The 21,355-nt window shown below is 35.3% G+C and overlaps 1 protein-coding gene and 1 long non-coding RNA gene across 2 annotated transcripts; one reads left to right on the top strand and one right to left on the bottom strand.

Moving 5' to 3' along the window:
• Positions 1–2,234: 2,234 nt before the first annotated feature.
• LOC119078103 lies at positions 2,235–2,776 on the bottom strand. Its single transcript, XR_005087934.1, has 2 exons — positions 2,603–2,776; positions 2,235–2,540 (listed from the first exon to the last, which is right to left on the bottom strand). It is a non-coding gene; the product is annotated as an uncharacterized LOC119078103 (long non-coding RNA).
• Positions 2,777–5,859: 3,083 nt separating this feature from the next.
• LOC119078088 lies at positions 5,860–11,170 on the top strand. The gene is made up of 5 exons (XM_037185550.1): positions 5,860–6,002; positions 8,873–8,923; positions 9,030–9,126; positions 9,245–9,404; positions 9,523–11,170. Exons 2-5 carry the CDS (start codon positions 8,884–8,886, stop codon positions 10,087–10,089), a joined length of 864 nt encoding a protein of 287 aa, XP_037041445.1. The 5' UTR covers positions 5,860–6,002; positions 8,873–8,883; the 3' UTR covers positions 10,090–11,170.
• Positions 11,171–21,355: the final 10,185 nt, after the last annotated feature.

The raw sequence follows: 21,355 nt of genomic DNA, 5'->3' as shown, positions 1-21,355 counted from the left end.
GTGTAACCTCCTCAAGTAGTCAGTGATTGGCGAACTGTAGACCCTGCATGAGATGCTATACCTCTATATCTAGAGTTTCTAGTTGAATTTTGCAGAATAACCATTGACATCAAAAAGATCTGAAGAAGTTGTAGCTCCTTAGAATTGTAACGCATACTGGAGCTACGCTGTGTGTTTAATGTTAGAAGTTTTTTCTTGGAAATAAATGAAATTGAAATTGAAATTGAAGTTCGGACGATTTTTGTAGGATACTGAAAGGTCAAATCGGATCAAACATACGCATGAGTTACATGTAATCAACAGGTGAAAAATGGAATGGAATTCGAATCGAGAAAGCTTTTTCTTTAACTTTCGGTGTCATTGATACAGAGTGCATTTTTTTGTATAATTTTGTAACTTAACCAAAATGATGAAAGATAATTTGCTTACGATGATAACAAACTCCTTATTAGGTACACAATAAACATTTAAGTACATAAAATCAACCAACATTTAATAATTAAATAAAAAATAAATAGAAAAAAATGGAAATGTTGTAAATAAAAATGTTTTTAAATTAAAAACACGAATCAAAATGGTGGACTATTTAATAACAAAAGTAAAAAAAATCTTTAACAAAAAGAGAAGCAAAACCTACACCCACGATACACACATGAGAATCAACTAAAATTGTCAGTATAAAATAAATAACAAATCACTACATATTGCATAGAAAAACTTAAACAAAAAACAAAGGGAAACAATTTCTCCATTTTTTTTTAAAATCATTATTATCATTTTTGTTACATTACGTGGTTTTAACCGTACTAAGCAATTGCATAAAGAAAAAAACTTTTTTTTTATTGATAATGAAAAATAACAAAAAGAAAAGATTAGGAAGAGGAAAATGATATTGAAACGGAAAATGTGGATGGAAAATGGACATTTTTATTGTAAGATATTATGCGAAACAAATTTATTTATTATTTTCAATTCTTTTCCTTTATTTTCTTTAATTCTTTTTATTTTTTATAATTGTAAAATTCTTTTTTTTTTAAGCAAACAAATTATTTACTATGACTGCATAGTATAGCTGAGTTGATGCGAGCGCGTTGTTTTTTCAGAGCAAAAGTAAATTCAATAAAAGAAAATGGAACAAACTTTTTGAATGAAACAAAAAAAACTGTTTTTCATTTTAAAACAATATATTATCTGTTCCTCCCCCTTCCTCAATGCCATACAAAATAAGAACAATCCGTACCTCAAAAGCAATGTTGCGGTAGAGACGCCAATATACGAAATACCTCACTAATAGCGAATAGCAGTCGTATTGAAAACGTCCTAAATTCAAAAAGTTCATAATTTCGGTCAGGTCCGGATTAACCTAAGTTGCAGTGTGTTTGGTGGCTGCAACTGAATGACTCAGATGACGTAACCCAAATAAAATGAATTTAGGCAAGATATCAATTAGCACCTAACTTTCCTCAGAGAGTATTTGTATGCTTCGAGGCGTGGTTCGGACGTCACGTTAAGCCGGTGTAATAGACTGCGCTTGTTATTGGCCGTAAAAGGCTTTTAGTGAGGTTTGTAAACAAGTCCGATAGTTGCTAATGATTTCGTAACGTAACATTCACTTTTAACTTCTAAGTGTTGTGTTGCTTGATGCATCCAAATTGAAACGCTTTGTTTGGGATCTGATTATTTATTTTCCATGCATTTCATATCTTGAAAAACGACCTACCGAAATCGGACGCATCTTCCAACGGATTTTCTTATATGCGCCAAATAACTATTGATCCCTAGAAGTGTAGCTGGAGAAAACCCAATAAGAAAAGTGTATGTTTTCAGTTTTTCTACACCTGTGACAAGCCGCACAACCATCGAGGAATAAAAAAAATGGCCTCTAGGCACATATGAAAATCCGCTGGAAGATGCGTCCGCTTTCGGTCGCTCACTCCGTTCGATTGTCCTAATAGTTGATAGTTGACCGCTAGCTTCTTAGCTAGTTGAAACCTGGTTTTCATGGAGAAACGTATCGAAGTCACGGGAAATGAACCGCAAGGCACTTTGAGTCCGTTCTAAAGTTGGTAACCTATGTCAGACTGTTACATTTTACCTAATTTTAACTTTGAAGAACGCGCATTTCTTGAGTAATTTAAAATTTAATTTTGATGACAGCACTCAAGAAGCTTTACGGAATTTATAAATGATCCCAGACAACAAAGGATCTTTTTTTTATATTTAACAAAGGGCTGTTTTTGAGTTTAAAACACAATCAATTTTTAATTGTGCCAAAGTCAATTGTATTTGTTATATTTGACTATTTCCACATCTAAAGTCACATTAACAAATTGAGCTTATCTTGAACTCTTGAACCTAGCATCTGTTTCTCGGTACACAAATTCCATTTTTGTTTCGTAGATGTCCATGGCGACAGTAACACTTTCCAATCCATCCTATTGCCATGCAAATATTTTCCGGTCCATTCGGATACTGGCATGACGGAATACTTTCACAAATTTGTCCTATTCGATATATTTCGCCCCGTAGTTTACATGTTTCTTATGAGATAATAATGTTTAACTTAATCTTGCGATGAAATTGAATTGAAATAAATGTGTACCTGGACTTGGAGGTGTGCCACTCAAAACCTCATCAGCTTTAACGATTAGAACCAAAGATAAAAGTAGAAAAAACGTTATGCTCATCATACTATGAAACGAAGATATTCAAAATTGATAAGTACGTCTGATCAAGCGAGAAGTGTAGACTGAATAAAATTATTCACCAGTTTGACGATCTTATAAGAGGGTTAAATACCAACAGCTATTACTTGTTTTTTACAGCTGTGCAATGTATATGATCTATGATTCCAGGCGAGACGCTCATTGTTTTCAGGGCAATAATATTTATTTAGGTGTGAAATTACTCAAAATAGATTAATGGAACGAAGTGGTACTCACTATGCAATCAGAATTTATCATTCGCTGCAACTTAATACAAGCGTTGAAAAAATTCATAGTTGGAGAGGAATATCCACTCAAAGTATGAACTCTGAGAAACTATTCATAGGACTTTGTTAAGTTAGTTAATATCCAAAAAAAGGTTGCTGATACCAACGACAATTTGAATTATTATTAGCCTTCGAAGTGGGACCTGTGTGATCGAAGAAGCCAGCCGCTGTTTGCGATACTAATCTGTGACATTTAGAGATATTTTCAATAGATCTCAACCAACGCACTAAATAGAGTACTGAAACTCAACAATTTCTTGCACTGTAAAGAAAATTGAACAAATTTTCATACACTACTCTCTATACTATGTACTCTATTTGGCAGTTGTCATTAGGAGCACTTTTGCTTGAAGTGTGTTGTCTCAGCTGATTTCAGTAAAGTTATTGATAAGACTCGTAGATTGAGCTTTTTATGCACGCAGTCCAATATGACCTTTTTTTCGCACGCTAAAGAACCTATTACCTTCAATGAAGGCTAAATTTTTATAAACAAAACCCTGGAATGGACCAGAAATCGAACCCCCGACACCAAAAGGTTTTTGAACACAAAGCAGCGACTATAACCATTCGGCCGGTACATATTAATCTTTGACTACTCGACTTCATTCAACGCGTCTCTTTACATCACATTGCAATGTGTATTGTAATACAGCCTTCTTGATCGTTCAAATGAATTTCTCTACACAAAAGAATTTTAGAACAAAATGTAGGACAATGTTTTGTATTGGAAAAGTGATTATGGCCCGAAATTACGAAAAACGTTGTATCTACCACGGTAGGTATGCCGGTATTTTTTCGCACACGACGTCTTGTCGACCTCGGCTTCGCCTCGGGTCCACAATCGACATCTAGTGCGAAAAAATACCTTCATACCTACCTTGGTAGATAAATAACTATTTCGAAACTGATGGTCGCTACCCCTCAGAAAATGTAGTTATGCATGCTAAAGGGAGCAAATAAGAGGTTTGCTAAAAAAGTCGTTCAGCATAAATTAGGAACGAAGTTTTGTTTATAGTGGGCCGGAAATGAGCGACGAAATCGCAATATTTCAGCATTATAAAAAAATTAAATTTTTGGCAGGTTTTTGGTTCTACGTCGAAGCAGCGTAAAATAATCTCGATCAAACCGTTGCCGAAATTCAGAACTAAAGATCACTGTCCTTCAAAAGCTACTACATATGTCTTCACCAGAAAAATAACTTCAGGTCGATCAAGTTAGTTGGGTGTGTCAAGTAGGTGAAAAGATCTTCCTAATGGTGCGAAAAGTAAGGTGCTCAAATTTACAAATTTTGAAACATTTTTTTTATGGTTTCGAGTTGCAACAACATTTTCTGTGGGGTAACAGGTTTCAGTTTCGAAAAAAATTATTTCTGATTAAGCGAATAATCTAAATAAATATTTCACTCATGTGTTTTAGTTGAAGCCTAAACTTCACAGGATATAATACATGCGATACTTGATTCACTGATTCTTGGCGTTGTTGTTGGTACAGTTTTTGCATCGATGCAACGCACTTCAAGCATAGAGTACTATTTTGTATGACACACTCTCAAGTTTCAGTACCCTATTTAGAGTACCACTCATGCTTGAAGTACGTTGATCGATGTCGTAGAAAACGACATAAATTTAACAGGGGTGATCGATTTTTCCATCCAGAAAATTTTTGTCTGTTTTTCACTAGAACACACGACAATGTCTATTAAAGACTTTTAAAGGTAGCGAGGTTATTATATGAGTGGACTAGCTGAAAAACAGCTTGATCAAATTGCGTCCCAGACTTGGTTAGGGTTAACTGTATGAGGTTAAGTAAAAGTTGAGAAAGTTTTCTGGTCCGATTTTCAGAACGTTCAATATGAAACAATCGTATTTTCGGGTCAAATTTATTCGGAAATGTTCCATGTGATATAGGTAACTCATATTCAGGTTTAGAAACATTTCTAGGAATAAATTCAAATTCAAATTCAAAGGACCATCACTTACTTATCACGAACTACAGTGCCGGACTGGTCCTATGTCCTATAGGTGTTCGGGCGAATCCCGAAGGGCCTTTTGATTTTTGTATGAATAAAGGGCTTTTCGAAAAATTTCTTCATACAACCCTCGAAGGGCTTTTTTTAGCCAGTTCGGCACTGCATGGACATTATTCTACATCATTTCTATCATCGATGATACTTCCTCAAACGAAAGTGGAACGAACGCAACCAAAGTCAAACTATTAAACAAATGTTTCATCAAATTTCAGTTGTATATCTACCTGATTTACTGATGCAGGAAAGAAAAAAGAATGAGAAACAACAAAAAAATAATAATTTTTTTCCAGATAACAATTTAATTAACATTTCGGCACGTAATTACGGTTGCTAGCTGTTCATTGGATCCTATATGCAAATCATATGGATGAACTGCAGTGTGCGTCTAACCGTAACTTTAAAACAGTTTTTCTACCGAATTTTTGCCGTATACAAACTTCTCATTTCTTTTTTTTTTAATTTACTAATTGGAATTATAAAACGTGCGAGATCACAATTCAATTGCCTTGTGCACAATGCCCAATTGTTAATGACTTCAGCAATTTTTTGGATTATTTTTGCATACAGGCGAAACGGATCGCCCGAAAATTGTGTGCATAATACCGTAAAGTGTGTTGGAAAAAAATCAATTTAATCGATACATTTTTCGAGTAAATTTTAGAAACGGATAATCCAAGTGAATTTGATCTTTGCCTATACCAGACATTGTTTTTGAGTTATGTATAACACTCTATGCTCAAATACGTATAAATATTCGTTTTGAAGAAAGAAATGAGAAAAAAAAATCGCGCACACAACACACATAACTCCAATAAAAGTTACAATTTAAAAACTGATTTCAGAGGTATAAATACGAAATCATTTGAAAACTGGTAAGCATTCGCTACAATTAAGTCGACGGTCGCGGTGTCTCGTATTTAAATTCAACATTTAATCGAAAAGCTATATATTAATTCCGAAGAAAGTGAATCTCCTCCAGAGGTATGTACCGCGAAACATAAAACGATGAAAGATTTGTAGAATTTTTGTGAAATGTGTGAAAGTGAAAATAATAACAAAGTTACTGATGGGTATTATATCAATACAAACTTATGGTAATCGCTGTTCGCACATCGTATTATGATCAGCTATTGATTCGAATCGAATGTATTTTGTTAAGTGATGAGACTTCGAGTCACACGATTAATTGTTTTTCCGAATTTTATTGGAATTTCAGTTTAAAATGCGTTCAATTGTGGATTATGTTCCTGCGTCTTACATTATATAACTCGGACTAAGGATACCATTCTCTGACGTCTGTTCTGCAACTTCTAGTAAGCCTTTTCAGCTCTCGAGTCGGCAATTTCATTAACCTATTTTCCACTTTCCCCATTTTAATTCATTTTCTGTTTGACTTCAATCAATCGGTTAATGAAATGTAATTTAAATTAGTTTGAATTGAGTCTCATTAAATGGAAATTATGTGTAATGCTCGTCAGCCAAAACCTGCACAATGCATTTCCTTTTATATTGCATTCGTTTTGTTTGAAATTGGTTTCACCAATGAACGGAAATATCGATTTGGTGCTGCAGGTGATTAGCATCTCACGGCAATATAGAAACAAAGCCAATGCATTTATCAATTCAAGTGGATTTCTAAAATGTTTATTGATGTGATCTCGGACCCCTTTCATGGAAACAAATTGAATGAATAAATAATTTACTTTTAAAAAAAGAAAGACAGCGACTGAGTGACTTTGAAGCCTCTACTGGCCATTATAGTTATGCTACTTCCTGAACTTTTTACTACTAGAAGCCAATATGGCAATGGGTGTTAAGGAATTAACTGAACTCAAAGTTTTATCTTTTCAATTATAAAACTCTCACTATATGAGCCATGGAATAAGAGTAAATTAATTTTCCGCAAGATACCAACAAACCTTGAACAATAATTCAGCTGCTATTGTTGGATCAATTCTATTAGAGAAGAAAAGTCTGTCAATTTTCTAGAGTAGCTTTTTTGGCCAGTGTGGTTGCACAGGACATAGGACCTAGTGATTTTTTTTGGAATGCAATTTAAACGAATATGGGTGTATCCTGCCGGTTCGATCCATTGCATTCACATTGACAATTGAAAACAATTGAAAACGTGACTCATACGAAAACTATGTTTTCCGGTCCAGTTCCTCGGTCAGCCCAGTTCCTCTCCATAAAATGTTTGTAAATACAAAATGAATTTCTTGGATGAAAAAAAAACTTGACCGAAAAATGAAATAACATTCAAATGATCTGCGTTTGACTGGCAACAAGAGAATAATGTGCACTCTTCATCTGGATAGTCCAAAAGTCCACGTGGACACCAGTGCCGCACAAACATTCCAGATAAACTATTTTTCGTCTTAGAGGTATTTGGCATTTGTTCGAAACGATGGCTTTATGAGGGCACGTGATTGGATTGAATAGAAAAAAAAGTATTTCCGGTGTATCTGGCTCTTCAATTCAAATTTTAATATAAAAAAATTACAAACTTCCACTTCCAGAAATAATTTCAAATTGGAATGGAATGTGGTCTAGTTGTAATAAAATTTGAATATTTCGGTAATTTATTCACTGCAATTAACCAGAGTAGGTAATTATGCTGTAAGGACTCAAGCCGTGTGTTGACCGTTGGTTTTGACCATTATAGTTCTTTTGTAAAATTTACTATCGACTCAATATAATATAAAACATTGCACGCAATGCTTTCTAAACCATCGTCACAAAATGTTATTTTATTCGATTTTTCACATTAAATAATTTTTTAACTAATTAAGTTATCAAACGATCCATTGAAAATACAAAACGATTTTTTTTTGTGTAACAAATCAACATATAAATTTTCACCGCCGCGATATAAGGTTTAAAATTATCCAAATCCGCAACAAATTTTATGCAAATTGTTCACAATCTTCGGTAAAATAAATTTTACATTTAACGATGTTTGTCAACGCTATTGTTGCTTCACATATGAAATCAAATCAAAGATTTTAAACAACAATAATAAAAAAAAAGCTCACGTGCGTAGCTATTAATAAGAGATTAATCGGCCATATAAACGCAACAAGCGACAAAGAGATTTCATTTTCAAAGGAAACGGGGGAATTCGAACGAAATCTCTTATTGATGTAAATGATGGGAAATTATATGAAAGCGTGGGTTCAATAGACGCGGGATTTGTTGTCAAGTTCACTATTTATGCCGTAAGACTATACCGGCATCTAAAGTCTTCTGGTGGTTGGCAAAATTAGAATTATATGAGGTGTTATGGAATATATTTTTTTGAGAATTTTAAAAACATTTTGAAAGTGATTCATACAATCAGAAACGGGTAATCATTTGTTATCGATAGCACCAACAAAAATAAGTGATTACCTCTAACTTTTAGGGTTTTATAAAGGACAATACATGTTAAAGCGAATGAAGTAATAGACTTCATTTCAAAGATAAGGAGATGCTTTAAACAAAAGTAGTACCAAATTCAATCAATATATCGAGATATTAGTATGTCTGCTGTTTCTAAAATTCGAATTCTTCAATTTTTAATTTCAATTGTCGCAGGGACTCTTCCTAAAATTATTATCCAGATGACGAAAACAACGATGAACTTTAATAACTTTAATAACCATTTTTCGAAATTTTTCTCTTCTTGAACTGTCTGAAACCAGGAAGTTTGTAGGTTACATAAGTTTGTAAATTGCACTTTTGTTTCTTCAAATTTTCACTTTCGTTTAAGTCCAACGTACAAAGATGAGCTTTCAACAACAGTCTCTAATTTATCGCATAACCAAAATTGCAGCAATTATATTGAAAATAAATTGAAATTTATCTTTTAGGCTCAGCAAAAATGAAGGTAGCAACTACTATTGTCTTATTGGTGTGTTTCAGTAAGTAACCGAATTAAATTCAAATTAATTTGTTCCGCAAATTGAATAAATTTTTACCAGAAAAAAACTCGCAAAATTTCTTAATTTTCTCATTGATACAACACAGACTCGATATCAGCACGTTCCTCATCATCGGCAGCAAAAAAATCCGATTATGAGTACGATTATGACTATAATACGGCTGAACATGGTTCACCGCCAGAGTAAGTGTTTAAAATGCTTTGTTTTCGAATGTGGGTCGCCTTTACATTGTTGATATTCGAATAATCGCATTGAGTAACATCCTAATCTAAATTCCATTTAATCGAACATCAATTCCAGATCGAAACAATCTTATGTAAGTGGTACTGGTTCGAATAAGAAAACTGGATATAGTGCTGGTAGTGGATTACGATCGATTGCACAAGGATCGGCTGATCAGGCTAAATCAGCTGTCTCAAATCAACATGCAGCAGGCAAACAGGCCGCATATGTTGCACAGGTATAGAGATTTAGACTTGAGACTTTGTCATCAACATTTCGTTTCTAATTCTTCGGACTAATGTCCTGCCCACTGCCAATCAACCAAAAAATATAAAATTTTATTTTTATTTTTTAAGAACACACTTGCACAAGCTGCTGCCCAGGCTGCTGCAACAGCTCAAGCCGCTCTTGCCGGCAAACAAGTATTGCTACAAGGTCTAGAACAACAAAGTGTTGAAGCCCATCAAGCGTTAGACGGTGAAATCCAACAATTACAACAAGCCAAACGATCGGCCAAAGCAGCACAACAATCCGCCCAACAAGCCTTGAACCATGTTGCCGTATTAACTGCAGCATTAAACAATGCTCAATCGTCATCTGAACACGCACAACAGGCCGCAACAGAAGCAGCTGCCGAGCTAGCAAGTCAAACGTCAATGGTGGGTCTGGCCAAAGCCCGTGTCGAAGCACTTGAAGAGCAATTACACTCGGCTCGTATCGATTTTGAAGCGACTCAGCATGCAGCTGCTAAGGCTGCCGCATCAGCTGCACAAGCTCAAAATAATGCTGCTGAGGCCGCTGCTCATGCTGCTATTGGACTACACGAAACACAGTCTGGTGGAGGTGATGATAGTGGAGAAGCACCCAATCACAACTATGGAGATTTCAAAGCGTCACAACAGTACAGTTTCGCTGGATATTAGAATTGTTATAATGCTTGCGGTTTCCTATAGATGCCTTTGTTATCCTATATTTATATATGAGAATGCTATGTCAACACTTTAAAACGCTCAAGTGTGGATCAAGTGCGTAAATGATGACCCATATAATGTTGAGTGTATATAGAATAGGAGTGTGCATGATGGGTGACTTATTTATTTTAATCAAACGACAAATTCATTGTTCATTAATTCATCGAAAGGAAAGTGATGTTAGAAAGCAATTTATAATATTCAAATGCAAAAAAAATATTGTTGTCGACAGTCCGTGTGTGCATTGCCGAGTTTGGTACTAAACATAAAGGAAGTGAAAATGAAAACGTTCAAGGAAATTGAATTGAATTCATTTTCTCGATCCATTCCTAAATTGAAATAGTGGTCTGGTGTATAAGACGGCTGCACACCGCAATATTTATAATTTATAAATGAAGTTCAATGTTACAACTAATATATTCACTGGAGCATAACGGGTTTACCGTCTCATAAAAGCATATATGCAGAATTTCTCTTAACAAACAAAAACATGTTTCCAACATCACAAAAGATCGGGATGTATACATAAGTGATGCGACAGCAGCTGTATTATGTGTACACAATGTATCTCGACGGCTCATATCAATCACAATGAACACACAAAACCAATAACACAAATTAACCATCATGAAAATCAGTTTGATGCTGTGATAGTGACCTTACCACATAAAATTGCTTAGTTTGAAGACGTAATAGACACTCAATAACACGAAGAAAAATGTGTAATTTCAATATGCAAACACAAGACGATTCGTCGAACCGATCTTTTACACACATCGGATCCATCTCATCAAACCTCGGAATGATAATATTGCTCAATATGTATTATGTTCCAAATGAAGATATGTTTATTTCAGGCTTTTTTTATGTATAAAACAAAAATCAATTCGTTGTTAACAACTTTTACTCGCTTTTGTTAACTTTTCATTTCATTTCCAGATTTTTGTAATATTTGTACGAGTTGTTTTTAAAATGTATGAAAAAGTTTTAAGTTTTTTTTATATAATAAAATGGCATTTATGTTACAAATAAAGCTCGGACTTTTATTGGCTGAAGAGCTGTACAACTATACAAATTTACAGCTTTGAAGCTTTAAGCTTTGAGGACCTTTTTGTTACCTCAAGTTGTTGTCTCTAAACTGTCGTGGATTTTTAAGGTCATAAAACCAACGCTCACACTCGCAGTGATGTGATAAAAACACCTATAAAAAGAAACAATTCGAGAGGCGAGAATGTTTGTAAATTTCTTTGGAAAAATCTTTTATCTCTCCTCTAAGGATTTTCAATGATTTTGTGAAACTTTTTTTATGATTTTGGAGGTTCCTTTTTTGCTGGATTTTCATCGATTTTATGGATCTTCATCGATTTTATGGATTTTCATCGATTTATGGATTTTCATCGATTTATGGATTTTCATCGATTTTATGGATTTTTATCGATTTTATGGATTTTCATTATAAATGTTCGGATGTCAAAATTACTTACTCAAAAATTACACTTCAGTTCTATGTTGTTGTCTTGTTTTCGCTTATGTGATAAAATTGAGTACACACTTGGGACTATCAGTCTCGGCAAGCCTCGATATTAAGTTTAGTGAGTAAGATCTCCGAGAAGAGATAAGTAATAAAAAACAATTCAACTGTGGAAGTATAGAAGAGAAGACCACAGAAAAGTAAACGAAAACTAAAAATAAAATGTTTCTTGACAATTCTGTGAAACGAAGGTACCCAAATTATATCCAGTGATATGGATCTCGTACAATACCGAGAAGCCCAAACTCGCAGTGATGAATTTATAACGGCTGCAAACGGTGGAAATAAAATTGTTGGAAGTTTATTAGTAATGGGCCGAAATCAACGAAAATAGCTATTTTGCCTCCCTTTAGGCTTTAATCAATGGACAGCCGCCTATAGTTATTTCGACAATTTGTTTATGAAGTAGGTATTTACAGCACGTGTGGCGAAAAGAAAGCTATACCTTAAATGAAGTTACGTCGATCCGATAGCAAAAACCAACTAATGCCCATAAGTGAATTGATTTTATTTGCGGAACAAATCAATTCAATATCTCACTATATCCGAAATATTTTGTAATTAAATTAATTGACGATTTTTACTTATTGTAATAACATCATTAAAAGTCATCCTCATCATATTTCACACCATACGTTTGTTTCTCGAACGATCGATAACTGTATTTATGCATAAATTTGGTGTTTATATAACTTTCGATTTTATTTGATAGAAACTTTTCTGGTGGCTATTACGAGCATTGAAGCACATCATCTCATTATGGAAATCAACACTTATTTTTGTTTTTTGTATACACATCATTCATCCGAAACAATGTTACGACTTATAAGTGTAGATTATTAAGTTGTTCATCATAATAAATATTATCATTGATATTTAATTCATTCGAAAAAAATTTGATGAGAAATTCATTTTTTAAATTGATTTTTTTAAATAATTTTACTGGGTTTTATTTCATATGTATTTCATTTTTACAATGTTTAAAGATAAAACACCTCCTTCAAATCTTTCGATGGTGGAATTGTGCCCAAAATTGATGCCACGTTTCCTTTTTGAATGGCGATGCTTATGCGTTGAATTAAATAGGACGTCGCACGTTTTTCATTCGTAGCATCGGTGATTTTACTTCCGATTTTTTTGATTAAATCCAGGCCCAATTTTCCTATTACCCCTGACGTCTCCGTAGCAACCGGAATGAAAATGAACTGGTTAGCCAGTTGTGAATAATGGCTGATTTTAATCCTTTCCCCTACTTTTGCGACGTAACCGGCGTGCTTAGACGAAGAATTTAGATATGACGGTGCGAAAGTGTCCTTACAGGTAAAATTCCACAACAATGACCTTCCTCTCGCCCAAGGAACTAAGCTCATTCCGTCTGGTTTTTTTCCATCCGGTCTCGAACAGCCAGGTGGTTCGAGAATAGCTGGAACTAGACCACTCTTCAATGCTCGTTGGAGAATATTGTTTTTAATAATTCGTTTATTATCGTTTCAAAAAATTTCTGTGTAAAACGCTATGTAAATACAAAGTTTTAGTCAAATTGGTTGGTTTAATTCGTATCGCTTGTCTAAAAGTTATAGTTTAAAGCTCAAGTTCGTGGTATTAGTTTTTTATATATTACACACTTGTCACGAGGAAGTCGAGGCTTGCCGAGACTGATAGCGACAAGTGTGTACTCTATTTTATCTGTCTAGAACGATAATCTCGAGCTTATCCCTCTAGGGAGTTTTTGTTTATCTCGATATATCTGTTCTCGACAGATAAAATATGATATGCACCTATTGCCAGACTGTTATTTTGACGTGTAGGCATTATGACCCACGCCTTCGGCTAGGGCAATAATGTCCTACACGTCAAAATACCAATCTTGGCAACAGGTGCATAATATATATTATCTGTCTAGAACGATAATCTCGAGCTTATCCCTCTAGGGAGTTTTTGTTTATCTCGATATATCTGTTCTCGACAGATAAAATATGCGAAGTGACTATTTGCACTTAAGTACAAATAGTGTATAAAAAGACTATTCGCACTTAAGGGCAATTAGTGTTCTAATAGACTATTTGCACTTAAGTGCCAATAGTCTTCCTATACACTATTTGCACTGAAGTGCAAATAGTGTCTTAATGGACTATTTGCACTTATATGTTTTTGAGAAAATGAAAATATAAGTGGAAAGTAGTACTGTTTTTTCCGTCTGCTGAGAGTAGAAAGATTAGAGAAAATTAGTACAAACTTTAACATTTCAAATGTCTCACTGTCATTTTTTTCATAGAATGTCATTGAGAATTCGCAACGACACAATGAAATTCTCTGAAAATTTTGATAGTGAGACATTTGAAATGTTAAAGATTGTAGATTAACGCCGATATTAACCTTAATTTTCCTTATGCAAATAGCCACGAGCAAGAGTGTTCCATCGACAAAACTTGATTTTTGCTTCTACAAATGGTCAGAAAGAAGAGTTTTACATCGGCAACACTTGATTCTTACTTCTACCAACGCACTCCAAAACAGGCACGACAACACATTTAATATAAGAGGCCTACTCGACGCAGTAGTCAGAATTTTTCATATAAATTTAGTTTTTTATGTTGGTACCAAAATAAGAGGCTTTTTGACCGTTAAAAAAATCTGCTCTTGTGCTTGTTCTTGGAGTGCGTTGCTTCTACGAATGTCCAAAAGGAAGAGTCCAATTGAAAGACTAACTACTGTTCCGGAGTTCTGAGGTCATTTGCTATACGCTAACACTTTATTTGACTAAAATCCTCCGAGAAAAATTTGATAATTTTTCTCTTGATTTTACTAACATTGGATCTGATATATTCGTGACATATCGAAGCGTTTTTCTATTGATAAGGTAAAACAATAGTAGACGATAAAGAATGACTGCCATAGTACCGTTCCAGATGCTGTTCCAGCTGTAGAGCCCTCAGAAAGAAGAAAAAAATCTGCATTTTGGCACCAACTTTTTTTCTAACACTTCTGTGGGCTTGCAGCACAAAAGTACTGGGCTCATTTATGTGTGGAACGATAGTGGGTGAGGCCAGCTACAACACCCCATACTTAGTTCCGTGGAACAGCGAAGCTGCAGAGAAGCAGTACTCTCCGAACATTCACTATATTTTAAGTCATAGCTCTCGTGGATCAACTAGCACCAAGCAGTGCGTATACTCTATCTGTAGGTCTTTCCAAGGCCGACAATCGTACAACATTACAACAATTTAAAATAATTTTTTCTTGAGTTATTGCCGAAAAACTGTTTTCGGTACTCTCTGACATGTGATCACTTTTGAACACTTTTCACAGAAAACAATTTTTTTTTAGAAAAAGTGAAAGATACGTGTTTCCTAGAATTGAAAGACGAATCCAACGAGCTATCACTCATTGAAATCGGAGTCGGATTGTTCCCCAATCACCTGAAGTCTTGGCGATATGACTCTTAAGAGTCATATCGCCAAAACTTTAGGTGATTTTCTTAACTTTGAGAACAAGTGGTCTTCGATTTTAATGAGTGATAGCTCGTTGGATTCGACTTTCAATTCTAGGAAACACGTATCTTTCACTTTTTCGAGAAAAAAAATTATATTCTGTGAAAAGCGCTCAAAAGTAGAGACATGTCAGAGGGTACCGAAAACAGTTTTTTGGCAATAACTCAAGAAAAAGTTATTTTAGATTGTTGTAATGTTGTTGTACTAATGTCGGCCTTGAAAAGACCTTCAGGTAGAGTATACGCACTGGCTGGTGCGAGTACATCCACGAGAGTTATTTTTAATAATATAGTGAATCTTCGGAGAGTCCGCCTTCCCTGCAGCTTCGACGTTCCACGGAACTGAGTATGGGGTGTTGTAGCTGGCCTCACCCACTATCGTTCCACATATAAATGAACCCAGTACTTTTGTGCTGCTAGCCTACAGAAGTCTTGGAAAAAACGTTGGTGAAAAAATCCTTCTTTCTGGAGGCTCCACAGCTGGAACAGCATCTGGAACGGTACTAAAGCAGTCATTTTTTGTCGCCTACTATTCTTTTACCTTATCAATAAAAAGGCGCTTCGCTATGTCGCGAATATATGTCGTTAAAACAGATCCAAAGTTAGCAATATCAAGAGAAAAAATGTTACATTTTTCTCGGATGATTTTAGTAAAATAAAGTGTTAGCGTATAGCAAATGACCTCAGGACTCCGGAACAGTAATTAGTTTCTCAATTGGACCAACATTTGCTACGCGACAGGAGTTTGGAAAAAATCACATCAAAAAAATCTAAGCAATGAGGGAGGTACAAAAGAAAAAATTTTTTCCAATTTTTTAACGTTTTCTTGAAGAATTCGGAAAATAAAAGGACCCGTGTTTTTGTCTTTTTTGATTCTAGCAATAGTGCTCTCTAAAGGACACTTTATACTTCCCATGTAGATGACGATTACAACAACAATTTGTATGGCGGGTGTGATCGGGTGCGAAAATTTTTTCACCTTCAAACAGTGATAATTTTTGGAATTTTGTCTTTTTCGAGAGAAGAAAAAACACGGGTCCCTTTATTTTTCAAGAAAATCAACTAAAAAGTATATGCGGTACCTCAATGGAGAGAATCGTAAGGATACGTACTTTTCGGTCATGTGACATTTGAAGGAACTTTCAAATTGTTGAAATTGAAAATTAAGAAGTTTATTTCTTCCCATACTTTAATTGAAGTTAATTATAATGTTCACTATTTGCACACAAAGACTATTTGCCCTTACACAGGTTAGCAGTCGCTATGTAACACGATTTTGCGCAGCGCAAAATCGTGTTACATAGCGACTGCTAACCTGTGTAAGGGCAAATAGTCTTTGTGCTAATTTAACTTAAGTGCAAATAGTGTATTAGAAGACTAATTGCACTTAAGTGCAAATAGCGTATTAGAATACTATTTGCACTTAAGTGCAAATAGTGTATAAGACTAATTGCACTTAAGTGCAAATAGTGTATAAGAAGACTATTTGCACTTAAGGGCAAATAGCACGCGCCTAAAATATGATATGCACCTATTGCCAGACTGTTATTTTGACGTGTAGGCATTATGACCCACGCCTTCGGCTCTGGCAATAATGTCCTACACATCAAAATATCAATCTTGCCAACAGGTGCATAATATATATTATCACATAAGCGAAAACGAGACAACATTAATTAAACTTCTAGTGAAGTAATTTTGACATCCGAGCACCGTGCATATGTGATAATAGTACATTACTATACCAGTGAAGTAATTTGATATCCCGGGCTGAAGCCCTCGGATACTTTTACTCATCTGGATACGAGATATCAAATTATTTCACGTGTAAAGTATAACGTTTTTCTGTATATGTGAGAGTGTATTGGTGAGGTATGATATGAATCGGTCGAGCGGGAAAGTAAACGGTCGAGCGGGAAAGTAACGGTTGGGAAGGAAAGCACCAACACACTCTCACTATTACAGAAAAATATCTTTCAAAATACCCCAATACACACGCGGTGTGTATTTCACTCGGGCTTCGCCCTCGTATCCATACACACCTTGTGTGTATTGGGGTATGTTGAAATATACTATTACTTTACGAGCGAGTTTGAGTTTGACCGTCGGAGAGTGAACAACTATTTCGATTCTCTCTGCGCTGCGGCCGATTGTTTCAATCATTTCTGAATTATATATTCTTTTGCGGCTGTTTGCAGTGAGGTCAAATCAATTATCTTCGAAGTGAGTTACGATTATATCGGCTTTATGCAGCGTTGTTGAAGTGAAATAAGTGCTTTCACCGTTTTGTACACAGAACATTTTTGCTTTTGTTCTGGTTTTCCTATAAAATTCGATTTTTAAAAGCACGCGGTCAGCCATCAGAAGGCTATTGTTACGAGACGCGGAATTCAATGCTGAAAAAGTGTTTCTTTCTTTCATCACGATTTTGTAACTGGATCTAAATTTCACCAGTACAAAGAGTGGAAAGTGCACAAATAGATTGCCGAGTATTCTCCTCAGTATTTGAATGCTACATTTCATCCAGTTTACAAGGGGTTTGGACCAGCGATTTTCAATTCTTGCGACGCCCTTGACATACAATAAGAGCAATTCCTTTCACAGCAGCTGACCTAACGGTTAAAGCACACCATCTTTGATGCCGTGTAGCCTGTGTAGATTTTGTGCTTTGTAAAGGGATAGTCTTTCACGGAATGTAAAATCTTTCAGTGTCATCCTCTTCCTAAACCTTGAAATTTTCTATTTGTTTGAACTTTTAGCATTTCGGTTTTAGTTTTTCGTTTCTTGGTCTTCTGCTTGGTAACTCATTCTCCACCAAGGTCTGCATCTTGGCACCCTTTTCGCATTAAACCTGAAGAGAAAAGGGTTTCGGCAGCACTTCTTTTCGAGTAGTCCGACGATCGGCATCGTTGGTCCAGGGACCACTACGAAAATTTTTGTTATCTGATTTGTCATGTACAGTGCCGCGCTGGCGATTGTATCTTTCCAGGTCATCAAGCCATGGACGTTGTAAGTGATGTATCATCTCTGCACGAAGATTTCATCGAGATGGACGCCGGAGAGTATGCAGATGTAATGTCAGATGGAGAAGTACAATCCGAACTTAAAACTCTGCACAAGTCGGAAGTACAGTCGGGTCACAAGAACACAAGAACACACGCGTTCGCTTCGCTCACTTGTTATATACAATATGTACATACGAAGTAATTCTTGATTTTGTCTCACATAGCAATAAAATACTATAATTTTGACTACTGCGTCGAGTAGGCTCCTCTTGAAAATTCTGATCTAGTGCGTTCAGTGCTATGGTTTGAAGGAATAGTTGCTTGTTGCTTGTTTCAAATAAATATCTAAAGATTGAAAAAAATTATTCTTTGATTGAATAGCGTACATGAAATAATTGTTTTTATCTGCTTAGAACAATAATTTCCCACTTATCCCTCTAGAGCATTTTTGTTTATCTGTTCTTGGCAGATAAAAGAGTGTTTGAACCTTTTACCAAAGTTGTTATCTTGACGTGTGGTGATTACGGTTCTCGCCTTCGACTCGACCAGCAATGCCCACACGTCACGCGTCTCGATAACAATTTTGGCAAGAAGTGCATTATCATCGGTCAGTTCAATTCAGGTAATTTAAGAAAAACCACCTAAACTGACTTGACCCTGAGTTTCATTCAGACGGTCTGAATCAGACCTGTGACGTCAGGTTTCAGCCTATCTACAAATTTTTAGAATTGCTATTCGTTGTCACATACGCTGAGAGTTACGAACAGTTGTGAGATATTTCTATTCGTTATGAGTTACGGTAGTACAGAAATAAATGTTGGATGTCATATTCTGTATTTCTGAATCTGAATCTGCGGTCTTATTTTATTATTTATATTAAGTTGAATGTTTAAAGAAAGATTTGTATTCAATCTCTTGAAAAATACTTCGATCATAAAACTGAAGCAAAACTGCTCATAATATTGGCATCTATGAGACAATATTGCGGCGGTGCATAATGAAAACCTGCCAAACAAATAAAAAAATCAAAGAAAATCCTCAAAAATTTAGAAATCATTAAGAATCCAACGAAATCCTTGAAAGTCCACCAAAAAATTATAAAGGAAATCCCCCTGGAATCATTGAAAATCGTAAAACAAAAAATCCTTCGTCAACGAAATTTACGAATATCTGCCTCTCGGGATAATGAGTGAAATATGCAAGCGCAAAAAAACGAACACATGAGTAAGGTGTTCCAAGGTTTGTTCCTAAATTTTGGGATGACAAATGATTCCTCTGGCACTTATAAAAAGCTTTCTCACTTAAAAAGTCCTTTAAAATCTTTTACACTTAAATACATGACCCACTTTTTTCTTGTTATAACAAAGAAATGGGTTGTGATTTTCGTCATTTTAAGAAGAAGAAGAATGACGTTTCTGGTCTATGATGCTCAGTAAATACACAATTTGTGAAACTATTTACGTTTCAGGCATGTAGTATACGTTGAATAAATTGGTTTATTGAGTCTATATCTCAATTTCAATAGATCATTGAAGTGAAAATTCAAAAAGAAAATGTTGATATTGGCTCTGGCGATCAGTTTCGACGGTCAAACTTTCATCACAACCCATTGCCGGAAGCAATATCGACAGCCCCGTACGAGGTCAAATTTAATAAATTCCTAATTAAACAGCTACAATAACGTCATATAACACGGCAGAGTAAAAGTAACCCAGGCAGGAGCGCTTGTTTGACTAGGGACCTGAATAATCTAGTAGCCCCATGTTTTTTGCGAATTAAATTTTTCAACTTATGTCAGTGTTCATTCGAGTTCATTTTCATACAGTGTATTAGGTCCCTGATTTGAAGTTTCAATAATGAACCGCTCCTGCCAGGTTTACTTTTACTCTGCCGTGCATATAACTATAAATAAAGACAGTTAAATATAGCTGTCTATCTATATCAATAAAAAAAACCCTTAAAGGGTAAATGTGACGCAAGTCCTTTATCTTACTTACAAAATAACTGATATCGCTGAGGGAAATTCGTTTTAATCAGTTGTGGCATTTTTACCCAATTTTAGGCCAAACAAACACTCACGACACAAACGTTACGCAGTTGATTTTTAAAGACTTTTGTGTGCTGGGTAGCCTACAACATTTTCAAGAATCTCTTTCCCGATGAATATACGAATTTTCAAGTTCAAGGTCCACTCAATTTTTCTTAGTCGGCGAACTTTAACGACTCACAAAGAAGACTTTTCCGACAAACTTCTTCCGGATTTTATTTTTTTCTGTTGCATTGGACTCCAATTAGTAGAATAGAACTGATAAATGTAGCAAAAATCTTAAAGAAGTTTTTTGGTAGAGGTGAAATAGGTGGGAGGCCGAAAATTTGAAAATTTAGCTTTTATGATTTGTCGCAAGTTGTAAATAAATTTTTAAAAATTTTGAAAATCGATTTTTGACGTTTAGGGACGATAACAATGTTTTGTGGGCTACACCCATCACACACGGGCTACATCGATAAAAATACGACCCGATTCATATACTTTCATATATACTGGTTTTGTATCGAAAAAAGGGTATCCAAATACTTCACGGTTTACAAAGTAATAGTCATATACTTTCATATACTTTTTCATGCTTCGGGGCCGAAAATGAGGGCAATTTTTCGAATTTTCTCGGGTTTCCGGCCCTCTGCATGAAAACTCACATGTGCACCTGTTTGGGACGGTTGATTTAAGGCACTTTCGCTTGTAAGCCTCACTTCGTTCGGCCTACAATCCGCGAAATTGCCTAAAATCAATCGTCCAAAACAGGTACACAAATGACTATTTCGACGATTTTTTTTTTTTGCTCGGGGAGGTAGACTACCATTATGACCCGAAATTCATTGAAAATGATATCACACACACCACTAACAAGAAAACGTCAACTTTGCTTTGCTTTTGACGCCTATGAGTCCCTTTACTTTTGACATTAAGAGTCCCTTTGAACTGTCTGTACACGGAGCTGTCACACACACACACACTTAAATATATGATTTTTCATTTTAATTTGTCAGTTTGTTCTATTGAGAGTGCCCTTGATTGTGACGGATGTCTCTGTCGAAATGTGGATTGGCAATGACGCCTTGTTATCTACTGTGCAACCGCCGATAAAAACTAAAAAAACTATTTACTAATTAAACAAAACTTTCAATTCAACTTCA

This window comes from Bradysia coprophila, unplaced genomic scaffold (genome assembly GCF_014529535.1).
Source record: "Bradysia coprophila strain Holo2 unplaced genomic scaffold, BU_Bcop_v1 contig_24, whole genome shotgun sequence".
Classification (NCBI taxonomy): Eukaryota; Metazoa; Arthropoda; class Insecta; order Diptera; family Sciaridae; genus Bradysia; species Bradysia coprophila.
This window is presented reverse-complemented; position numbering and strand designations above follow the sequence as displayed.